Source organism: Hypomesus nipponensis, chromosome 8 (genome assembly GCF_054491055.1).
Source record: "Hypomesus nipponensis isolate SF chromosome 8, ASM5449105v1, whole genome shotgun sequence".
NCBI lineage: Eukaryota > Metazoa > Chordata > Actinopteri > Osmeriformes > Osmeridae > Hypomesus > Hypomesus nipponensis.
In genome coordinates this window covers 7,536,493-7,548,345 of record NC_140368.1, presented here as the reverse complement: position 1 = coordinate 7,548,345, position 11,853 = coordinate 7,536,493, and the positions used below count along the sequence as shown (strand labels likewise).

The 11,853-nt window shown below is 42.7% G+C and overlaps 2 protein-coding genes across 2 annotated transcripts; both read left to right on the top strand.

The window, feature by feature from the left end:
• The first annotated feature begins 464 nt into the window (after positions 1-464).
• Positions 465-2,866, top strand: timm21 (translocase of inner mitochondrial membrane 21). The gene is made up of 6 exons (XM_084703256.1): positions 465-1,079; positions 1,231-1,293; positions 1,376-1,473; positions 1,644-1,717; positions 1,823-1,928; positions 2,147-2,866. Exons 1-6 carry the CDS (start codon positions 758-760, stop codon positions 2,237-2,239), a joined length of 756 nt encoding a protein of 251 aa, XP_084559382.1. The 5' UTR covers positions 465-757; the 3' UTR covers positions 2,240-2,866.
• Positions 2,867-3,136: 270 nt separating this feature from the next.
• LOC146274982 (uncharacterized) lies at positions 3,137-10,048 on the top strand. The gene is made up of 5 exons (XM_084703852.1): positions 3,137-3,778; positions 4,175-4,241; positions 4,365-4,524; positions 7,314-7,446; positions 8,502-10,048. The coding sequence occupies exons 2-5, from the start codon at positions 4,222-4,224 to the stop codon at positions 8,726-8,728; spliced, it is 540 nt and encodes a 179-aa protein (XP_084559978.1). The 5' UTR covers positions 3,137-3,778; positions 4,175-4,221; the 3' UTR covers positions 8,729-10,048.
• The last annotated feature ends 1,805 nt before the right edge of the window (positions 10,049-11,853 follow it).

Sequence of the window (11,853 nt, the reverse complement as noted above, 5' to 3'; positions counted from 1 at the left end):
CTGCAATTGAACCAAAGACAGAGTTGTCGTTTATTATATTTGATATTTGGCATATCATAGTGAACATACATTGAGTTCCACATTAACTCTTGTATTTTTATTTGTCTGTCAAAACTCAACGTGTATGTCTGACACCCCTGTTTGTTGAAATATATTTTCTTTGGTAACAACAAATTAAGAAAATACCGTTAAAAAAAATACTGTATGTTTTCAATAAACTTTAAACTACTGATTCTGTGTTTATTGCTCATTTTTGTACTGTAGGTTCTCTATGCATATCAATGCATGAATTCAAAGCATAAGGTTGTAAGGTTGCTGCTGTAGTTGTTCTCAACTTCTTCCAGAGGCAATTTCGTTTTCTATCAAAACATATTCTTACGTTTTAACCACTTGGATAACGGCGTTAAGTTGAACGCTCAAGTCCACCAATCACGTTTTGGCACTTCCCACTGTACGCAATGACGAACATGGCGTGCGCCACTTCGCTCAGACAGGCTTTTAAGTAGCTTGCAAAATCATTAGCTATTTGCGTGTGATGTTGCAGATAGCTAAATGTTTAGCTTAAGTCACACATTTATGTTGTATCATATTTAAAGTTCTTCATAACGCGGAAGGTTGTACCATTACTGCATTAAAGTTATTACAAAATATCTGCAGCATACGTTAGCTGCAAAGAGGTAAACGAGACTGGAGACTAGTCACGTATCTTATAATCTAGCTAGCAACCATTGACTTACCAGCTTTAATAGAGGACATCATGATCTATTCGTTCGTACTAAAAAGTATGCATCGCAATTTGCAACAGGCAGTATGGATTTATAACCCTCTGCAAATCTGCAAACGCACACAGAGCAACTTGATTATGCAGAGACGGTGCAACTTTGTGTCGACATCCACACCTTTTTTTCACGGTATTGAGGGTCAATCTTCGATTCAAGGGATTGTCTTGTGTACACAAAAACGAAATATTTATTTCCACACAAGCCTAAGAAATAAAATCAAACCTGAAGAAACGGAGAGTGGACAGCTGTCAACCTCGAGGCTGGGAACAGCGCCGAATCTCTCGGCAGCTCAAAAAGGTAAACCCTTGCCAGTATCTGTTTTACCCAGCTCGAGGTAGCGAGGCATATCCAACAGCATCATATCAGACTGGTAATACGATTTATAATTCTAAAACACAAAATGGTGCAGGCAATTTAAAGTGTTTTATGTTGTTTTGTTCTTGCACAGTGAAAGAGGCAGGCAAAGATTTCACCTACTTGATCGTTGTGCTCATTGGACTTGGGGTGACAGGTAACATTACTCAATTGTCTAAATCAATCTATCATGCCCAATAAGATCACACTATTAACATACATGTTTTTATTATTATCAGGGGGGTTGTTATATGTGGTGTTCCAAGAGTTGTTCTCCACCTCAAGTCCAAGCAAAATATATGGGAAAGCTTTTGACAAAACCAGGTTGAACCCAGAGGTAAGCTGGAAGGAAGTACTGTAACTGTGGTGATATTTGTGCAATGAGAAAATGTATCAGTCTTTTGCTCTTTCTGTAAACGTATAGATCAGTTGACTTATTTAAAATCACTGGACAACATTTGGTTCTAGTCTCTGGATATTATTTCCCACTCCTTATTTATATCGCAGGTGATAGGGGCATTTGGGGAGCCAATCAAATGCTACGGTGAGACCACTCGCAGAGGCAGGAGACAGCAAGTCAGGTCAGCTTAATGTTCTTTCTACAGGAATAACTTCTATCTAATGACCATCTGTAAACTGAAAGGGTAAAATAGTAACGTATGTGTCACTATGTTTTCATTCACCAGCCATGCTGAGTTTATGAAGGATGGACTGAAACATATGAGACTGAAGTTTTACATTGAGGGGGACGAGCCTGGACGGAAAGGGACTGTTCATTCAGAATCAAAAGAGGTCATTCTTTTAACTTCACTTTCCCTAGTCATCTTGTTGATGTCATTGTGTTTACTGAAACAGGATTTCCACTGGGAACTAGTTTTGGAGACTGAGGCGAAACCACGTGTTATGTACTCAGATGTACTATCTCACTTTTGGCAGAAGTAATTGTTGTCTCAGTGGAGGGTTTAACACTAAAGTGTATACATATTATATATTTTTTGTTCTTTTAACAGAACCCTGAAACTGGGAAGTATGAGTTCCGTTACATATTTGTGGAGGTCGACACCTACCCAAGGAGAACCATCGTCGTAGAAGATAACAGATAATATGGTGTATTTCTGTCTGACGAAGTGGAACTTCACAGACAATGGCCAAATACGTGTGGTAATTTTCCCTGATCACTAATAATGTTTTCAGGGAGTGTGAATGTTTTTTTGCCATGTCCTTAGACTGATGAAAGGTTGAATGGGGTTACCTATTCGTAGGAGAAATGGCAGCATTTTGACACAAGGTGCAATATTTTAGTAAGTATTACAACGGATAATTGAAAGCAAGCAGCATTTCTATGCTCCATAGATCAGTACAACAAATGTATGGTTGCTTTGATGAGATGTATGTGTTGGCCGTTTACTGGAATAGGCCAATAAGCACTTACTACTGGTGAACGGTGATTGTTCAACTTTGCTGCTTTTACTATATTATACAGTGTTGTAACAGTAAACATTACGGTAACATACTTTTTGGGGATGTCTGACTTGAACATGAGATGGCCCAATGTCGATTGCAGTTTAACATTTTAAACAATTATGGAATATTACTGTATATTAAGTGAAGATGCTACTGCAGTGTTTCAATAATGTTTACTTAACAAATTCTGTAGATTCTGCTATTTCTCTGCAACTTCCCTAAGAACATTGTTGGTAAAAGTTTTTTTCTAATAAATTTAACAAGATCAGAAATATTGTGTTATGCTAAACTTATCTCTATTCAGAGGCGTTGCTTTGCAACTTCTGCAGTATGCTCCTCCGAGATTGGATATGTACAGTATCTGCATATTTTAAGATGATTGAAGATGTCACAGTTTTACATTCTAGATCGATTTAGTCCAATTACTAAAAGGAAACGGGCAACAATGTATATGGAATCTCAAGACCTGTATCCTTGGTTGATGCAAAAACTATAATTGTCGCTAGATGGAGACAAACGCGTGTCGTAAATACAGTTTGTATACTGGGTATATTTGTGGAAAACCGAAACCCCACACTTTCTAAAGAACGTATACAAATCAATGTGGAGCATGTGTTCATACCAGAGGAGTATGCTTTGCAATTCATAGGATTCCAAGATTTTCTCAGCACGTAGGCTACCACTAGTGGGTTCCCTGAGCGCGCCGCAGTGAGATTTAGGGCTGCAAACATAGGTAGCGCTCACCAGGAAAACGAGCTCAACGTGAACATTTAGCTACGGAAGTCAAACACACTGCTGCTTCCAGACTCGAGGTGTTGAGCTCCTTGACCAGACTGAAACAAAAGCCATTCCGTCTCGAGGATTTGGTAGCGTGAGCAAGCGTAAATGCTCTGTTACAATACAGTAAATCGAAATTATTAAACGGAGATAGTATCGAATTATTTCAGCGCAATTTGTACGTTGAGTCTGACGCTAAGCGTATTTTGTTTACAGTTTAGCTAGCATTGCTTGTATAAGTTGCTATATAGCTAACGTGCTATCTCTAAACAGCCTGCTTGCATGCTAGCAACATTTTAGCTTGCTAGTAATACAAGTAGCCCAGCGAACATATAACCTGGAAGAGTAAATATAATGACAGGTTTGGCAGACGGTTCCATATGACATTCCTCGTCGACACGGTAAGTTAGCTAGCTACCATATTGTCTTTGTTACCCAACTTGCTATATTTATAGTTGGCGTCTGTTACTAACTTGGGTAGTCTAGTTTACCTGTAATTAACTCGTGCTAGTTGCTATAGTTGCTTGTTTAAACTCTTGTGAAAACGTTTTTGTTATGTTACCATGCAAAACAGATCACCTAATGTTAGGTGGATAGACTACCAACAACCTGACATGTGGTGGATTTTTAAGTATGGATTGTAGTAGCCAGATACGAGGTAGCCAGACACCCATGTCTGTATGCATTCTAGACAGGTGCTGTTCAGTCAACTTTACGAGTTACAACATGGTAGCCAGCAGTGGGGTTTACCCTAGGCCAGTCTGCCAATGCAATGGATCTGTCCTATTGTTTTACAGGGACGATTTGCCATACTATGAGATATTTCCTCAAGTAGTATCTCACAATGGAATTATACTGGTACATGTAAGTTAAAGTCTACCCTTGGAAATGTTATGCAATTGAGTCTGAATGTCACTCAACCCATTTGTTGGAATCCCCCACCCTCTCCGAACACGACCTAATTGTGTCTTGTCTCTGGTGTTGTAGAGTCGTCATCATCTTCATTATCATCAAGATCTTCTTCTATGTGTGCTGGTACCGCTCACGTCAGAGACAGCTGGCTGCCTACCTTAGTAACCCTCGCAACGCACAGATCGTCATCGTTGGAGGAAGGGCCTACCTCCATCAGATGTGCGAGCGACAAAATGTAAGCACATGCATGCCTCCCGTCTAGCCACACTTTAAGTTGTTTTAGCCATCAATCATTTGGGGTCCTAGATTGAAATGAAGCTTTCTTTTAAACAACTTCATTGCAAGAGACAAGCTATGCTTTTTCGTTGTGAAAAAGGAAGGATGTAGGAAAGCCACTGACTCACAATTTCAACAGAACGCCACACAACAAGAACCTTGTCACCCTGGCTTTGTTCCTAGTCATGCATAAAAGAAAGACACAGAATGACTCGTTTTGGCAAAAGACCCAGGAGAGTGTCGGTCAACAGTGGCCTTTCAGAGGTCCGTGGAGGTGATTTCCCTCCTGAGGGTGATTCAGCAGTTGTTTAGTCAGTTTGAAAGGAATTGTCCAATCACGTTAAGTTATTCAATGTTGTGCCTCAACACTAGAATTCAGGTATCATGTTTTGGGATAAATTGGCCTTTTCTTTGCTTGTGTGGGGTAGTTAGGGGACCTGTCTGTGTTTATGTGCATCAACCGCGATACCTAGTATGCAGGTTTCCTTTATACACGTGTGTGACCTTCATAGCATCAGTGCTGTCGGAGACTCTTACTAAACAGAAGTCATGTGTGAGCGACCCAGCGTCGGGCCTAACTGGGAGTATCCCCTACTTGTCAAATCTAACCCATGCTTGTGAAAGCCTCTGAGCCAAAAGGAAGAACCCAAACGGACAACAGAGCATGAATAACTCTCTTGAGAGACTACAATCCTCACCCTTCTTTTGGAGAGTGTAAAAATGACATCTACACAGTAGGTTTCATCTCCCATACTTCTGTTCCAGGTTGTTTGTGCACTGGCAGGCCCCGTTAGCTAGTGTCGAACGGTCTGCTCCATAGCTTTGATCAGTGACTTGCCAATGTTTCCATTGACAAGGTGAGGTGTATTTTTTCTTTTTATGCTTCCCCATGGGGCTGCTGTTCCTGTAGCCTTCAAAGTCTTGAGTCACCCCTCCAATATCTGCCTCCTCTGAGTTCCATAGCCACTCCTACAACACCTGGAAACAATCTCCCCAAATCAAAACTTCAAGCTCTTCAGAAATCATTCAGTTATTGAGATTCTTAGGCTATTATATCCTCCTTCTTTCCACCCAACTTCACTCTTCTATATACTTTAATATATATTAATACAATCTAATGTCTAATATTTTTTCTTTGAATTCTATAAATACTCTCTTGTCCAGTAGCTTACCATGTTCCCCTATGATGAAATAAACAGTCTGCTCTTTGCATGGAATACTGCATGGCTGAATGTGCTTGCACGCCCAGATGAGCATCTCTCTTTTTCTCCTTTTATTTGTATTTTTTACTGCCACACAGACCCAACTCCCAGAGCGCTCTGCTAACGAGCTGGCCATGGCAACTCCACCCCCCTAATGAATACTCTTTACATTCCCTGCCCACAACCCCCTCCTCACACTTCCAAGTACTATGAGTCTCCCTTGTTTTCCAGATGTGCAGTCCTGAGAAAAAAAGGTTTATATTTAACTCTTGTGAGGGGACTGTTGCTCAACAGGAAAGGCTGTCAGTTTTGGCAGCCGTCCTCTGGAGATTCCAGTCCAAGAGAGATTCCAATTCTGTGCTCTCAACAGTGAAGTGCTCTTTATCAAAACTACAATTGTCAGTTAGCTTTTGTATCAGACTTTTTGATCAAAACAAGGAATTCATTTTGATGTGCATGGATAAGACTATTTTGAACAAGCTTTTCTGGAAACTTGAGTGTTAAGTGTAGTTAAATACCAGTTCACACAAAGATCTCCTCTCCCCACCTGGTCAGTCTCAGCCACACCCTAACCTTTGAGGCTGATGACCGCCCAGACCCCACACCCCTAACCCACCAGCCCCGTTCTGCTCCGCCAGTCAGCTGCTCGCCTGGATCTCCTCCACCTCCCTTCTCTCTGTCTCGTTATCTATACTGAACATCTCTCTCTAACCCACGGTTCCTGTCCTCTCTCCCACCCTGTGGTCCATGATGATTCGTGTATAAATGTGAGTGGAATGTGCTTCAACGAGACCCCCGAGCCATCCATAACCCAGGGCTGGCTGTCTGTCTTTAAGATCTCTGGAGGGAGGCCAAGAGCAGGCCGGCTTGACGGGGAAGTACACAGGGTGGGGGGCAGTGAAAGGGGTGATGCTGGAGATATAGGCCAGCGGGGGCAAAGATTCTGTTTGCTTCCGTTGTTACTCTTGAGAGAGTGCCAGGGGGGGTTGTTGTCTTTGCACTGTAGGATTATGGGTAACGTAGTCATGGCTCTCAGACATTTTAGTTGGTGTCATAAAAGAGCTCCAGTCATAAAAGACCTGGAGACACTGACAGCTGACAGAATGATTCCATTTGACGCAACTTTATTAGTTCCCCCATGGCTGTCCCGTTGGTCCAGCAGTCTGCAGATCCTAAATCCTGTGCAGACTGGTTTCTGCTGGTTAATACAGGAGCAAGTAGAGTCAAGAGCAGAAATCACTGAAGCAGGCCTGTTTCCATGACACTCACTGTGTCTGAACCCGCAGCTCACCGTGTGTGTGTGTGTGTGTGTGTGCACGCGCGCACGGACACGTACTAATCCCCCTCACCTGTTCACAGCAATGTGCCCAGTCGTTATGTTGTGTGTGTGTGTGTGTGCGTGTGTGTAGGCTACAGCCTTGCTGTTGGTGTAGTAAGGTCATGGTCCAAAATCCAGTTCCTCTTTAAATTGTTCTCTTGCTCCCAACACCACCCCACCACACCGCTCCCTCAAGTTCCTCCTGACGCGTGTGTTCCTCTTCCACAGTCCTCCTCCATCTGGCCCAGTTGGTACGGCGTCCAGGATGAGGGCTCTGTTGGGGAGCCCTCCGCCTCCCTCCCCCCAGCCGCCTCCTTCTCTCAACTGGACATGCCCCCTCCCTATGAGGCGGTCTCTGGAGGTAAGGCACACTTCCTCACGCACAACCTTGTACACATGCTCTCTCCCCCTCACATTTCCTTTCTCACACGTGTACGTGCATCACCATTGTCTCGATATAGACATCAGGAGGATGCGGTGAGCCCAGCGCTTCTGACTGCAGAACAGAGTATGTGACCTATAGACGTGTCACTCTGTCTAGTCTAGATCATGAACTTAGATGACCTAGCTTAGACACTGCAACATGAACCTAATACCCCAAAGTGGAATGATCATAAAATAAATATCACAGCCTAGGTACTGAAACAAAACAATGTGCAGCCTGTTCAGCACTTCTCCCCTGACACCCCCCCCCCCCCCTCCCATGGTACAATACGAGCCCTTGGCAGCCTGTCAAACCTCTAGTCTATGCCTATGCCTATCCCCATTCCAACAACACCACCAATACTGCCACCCCGCTCCCCCACTGCCAACTTGTGTAGTGGGGTCCACCAGTGTGACACCACCACTCTAAAGCCATGAGAATCAGTGGTGGAGCTTGCAGGGAGTTTAAAGGTTCTGAGAAACAGCCCCACAGATCCCTGCTCTGACAGGCTTATTCATCCGATATGTGCTTCTGGTGTGAGATTCCCCTCGTTCCACAGCGGTGACCCGTCTGATCGGCACATTGTCATTCATATTTCGACACAATAGCTCAAAAGTTAAATGAATCAAAGGGTTGTCGCGAGTTTCCTTGGAAACATCGGAAGTGACGACATGTGGCGTGTGCGCGAGTTCGCGCCACATGTGATCGTGGAAACTTGTCGTGTACAGGATGTGGTTGTCAGGGACGGTGCAGCTACCATGAGTCACAACCTCCCACTGGGTTCTTCCCGCCTCCAGACAACTTTGTCATAAAAACACCAGTTTCTCTATTCAATCAAGGTCTATTATTGTTAAGGACTCATTTTGACGACAATGTTTCAGCCATCGTCAATAAAAAAGGATCAGTGGTGGCGAGCATGATCTGAAGTAGGCACGTCTGAGGCCGATGTTTCCTTATACTGCTTCACTGACCCTCTGACCTCCCTCCCCCAGCGGATGACCTGAAGCCACCTCCGTACAGCGAGTGTGCCCACATCAATGAGACCGACGCCCCCCACTCTTCCCGCCACGCCCCCCCGGCGCTCGATGAGGGAGAGGACTCCGGCAGCATGAGTGAAGCCCCGCCCCCCTACACGCCCAGCCCCCTCACACTGCCTAGCCAGCGAGAGGGTACTGTCCGCCTCAACCAATCGCAGCCCTCCGAGGGCAGATCCATGTAGAACAGTAGCGACTTACCAACACGCCTTTTCAAATGTTGCCTTCCTCCCCTTGACCTCAGCGATCACTGCCGATCACATCTCTCTCTCATCTGAGGGGAGAGGATGAGGTATATATATATATGTGTGTGTGTGTGTGTGTTTGTTGGTTTTCTAACCACACTTTTTTCTATTTTGTACTGAGGAGTGGTTTCTGTTGAGTCATGATAACAGATGATTGCATGGAGCCTGTGTGCCTCTGGATCACTTCCACACCTGTAGCGTCCAAACCAATCAGACAGTGAAGGAGGGTGATTTACACACACACACACACACACACATACAGTAGGCCAGTGGACGGGAGCTAGCGCTCCAATGATGGCCTCTTTTATTACTGCTATGACTAGTCCACTATTATTAAGTTCATTTATATACTATACAGATGATCCACCTGATTTTAAAGGTGTTCATTTTCTTCCACACCCAACAGAAAGGCTTTTTTAGACCGAGGTGGAGTCAAGGTCTGAAATGGGAATGGTGATGTGATTTCTAAGAAAGTCCTTCATATGAAATGTAGCTTGAAACAGCCAGAGGCTGGTAACACATTAATGTACAACCTTTAACAGTTTTTTAACATTGGCCTGTGCCATGCAAAACCTCACCCTTCTCTCACTCGTCTCAGGCTGCTATTGGAAGTCAGCTATATTTGTTTATAATCTTAAATTTGTAATTGTATGGTTGTATTGTGTCATCTCTACATATTGGAGACTGGCATAGATGTTGTTCCATTGTTAATGTCTCTCAGAATCCCCCCTCCCTCACATGTAGGGGAATGGTCCCCAATGTTTGGTCCCCACTGTATGGATGACCTGATACACTTGTTGAGTTTCTGTGTGGAGATGTCCCCAAAGAGTATATAAGAAGTATGGGGTCAAAATATGTGTTTGTGGACGGTGGAGAAAATATATGAATCCAAACTATAGAGAGACTCAGTCATTACCCTCAAGTAGAAAATAGGCTGGGGGTTCTGCGAATCATGTTACTATTGCGTCCTCCATTTTGTGATGACAAATCCCAGGTCTTCTTCGTCAAGTGGGATGTGTACTGACGAGCCCTCGCTTAGTCACAACTCAGAGTCCTGCTTCAAGTAAACCAGCTAATGAGCATCACAACAAAATGGTTCAGGTTGTTGATGTGGCCATGTTTATTCCCATGTCTTAAATGCTTGACACATCAAACCACTCAAATCAAGGCCTTATGCATTCTGTGGATTGAATTGTTTATTTTGTTGCGTTCATATTTTTAGCAGTTGGGGTTACTTCTTCAATAAACACATGTTCATAATTTTGTCTGAATTATTTGTTTGATATTTTTCCCACGCGACTTGGCAAAAATAAAATATTGTGTCAAGTTTCACAAATATGTTTTGCTCTTATTGTAGATACTGACAAGAAACTGCAAAACTTCCAGAAAAAGTTTGTTGAGAAAATGTTAATTTAAAAAAAGAGAACCAGTGATTACTTCTCTGTAAGGCATAACACCATCTACATTATTTTATTTTGTTCAGAAGTTAGCCAACCTATGTGTGCTTGTTAATAACATCAAAATGACAACCTGAGGTCAGTTGTATCCTTTTAATTAGTATTCGCCTGTAGTGTTAGCCTGTAGTATTCGCCTGTAGCGTTAGCCTGTAGTATTAGCCTGTAGTGTTAGCCTGCAGTATTAGCCTGTAGTGTTAGCCTGTAATGTAAGCCTGCAGTGTCAGACTGTAGTATTAGCCTGTAGTGTTAACCTGTAGTGTATCTGTCAGCCACTTGGGGGAACTGTTGCTCTGTTTTATAACTTCTCATTCTAAGGTACAGGCATCACATGTTGCTGATCATGTACTTTTGATTTGTTTATACAACCGCAGGCCTACATTATCATTGTTTTCCTTCACAATCAGGCATCGTTTTCCTAAAGTGGTGTTGAGCAGGAGGCTATTGATGTTTATAGTCAAACTTGCAGCTTGGTTTTGTTATTGAGGAGTAAACATAATTGGGTTTGTAAAGACTCCAAATCAATATGTGCCGTCATGTTTTGGAATGAGTAGTGAGGTCTCAGGGCCATCCGTTTCCTGTGTCTGTGGTTTTGTCTCATACTCTGCAACTTTTAAGATACATTTACTTCCATTACAAGGAGAACTGAAATGTAGATTGTAGAACTGTTTTTGCCTCAGGGCTTCTACCAAGCCTTAGGTAAGACTAAAATGTCAAGTATCCTTGAAGTGGTATGTGAGATGGAAAATATCACTACTTGTGTTTTTCAGGTCAGCAAAAAAGCACATTCCAGTGTTGGGTGAAGATGGATTAGGTGTCAATATTTCTGCTATTTTCCCCACCCCAGAGTCATTTAAGTTGGGGACGCCCTTTTAAACTATGACTAAAGACATTATTCTAATTGTTTTAAGACTTTATCATACTTCAAATTAATGTTGTCCTTGTGTAATAACAGTATACTATTTCACCTCTCATAACAAACCGAAATTATAGTTAATGACTAGTGTTTAGATCAGGTAACTGCTTTCTTGCCAAATGAGTACCTTACTGTTCAAACAGGCAGTTCAACTGGATTTCTGGCTTGTCTTCACCAGATGTAAGGTACAGCACTACAGTATGTAGGTCTTTTTTTTTCTTCAAATATACACACACATTTACACTGCTTAGAGCTGAAATGGATTGTCATCTGTCCCTTTATCTCGTAGAGTTGTTTTAACAGCTTCAGCGGTTTATCAGAGTCTGCACACAGACTTATCTGGTCACTATTATCGTGTGTTCATTAGGGGTGCCGCTACCGGATTAAACATGAAAGTCAGAGTTTCTCCATGGAGGGTGTGGCACTGGGGGGTGCAGATGAGATAGGAAACACCGTCTGGGGATTCAATCTTAATTACTTTTGGGGCGTATGTGTTAATGGGTCCAAAATAAATGTAAAAAAAGTACTGAAAATATCAGAAAGAGAGAGCTAGAGACATGGTTGGGTAGAATAAGAACAATTTAATTGAGCAAGAAAAAGTTAAAGACAGGCTGAGGTGGAGATTGATGTGTTATTCTGTTCCAGTATATTTTGGAAAACCTTTGTTTGCCATTCACTGAACATGTCACATGCAG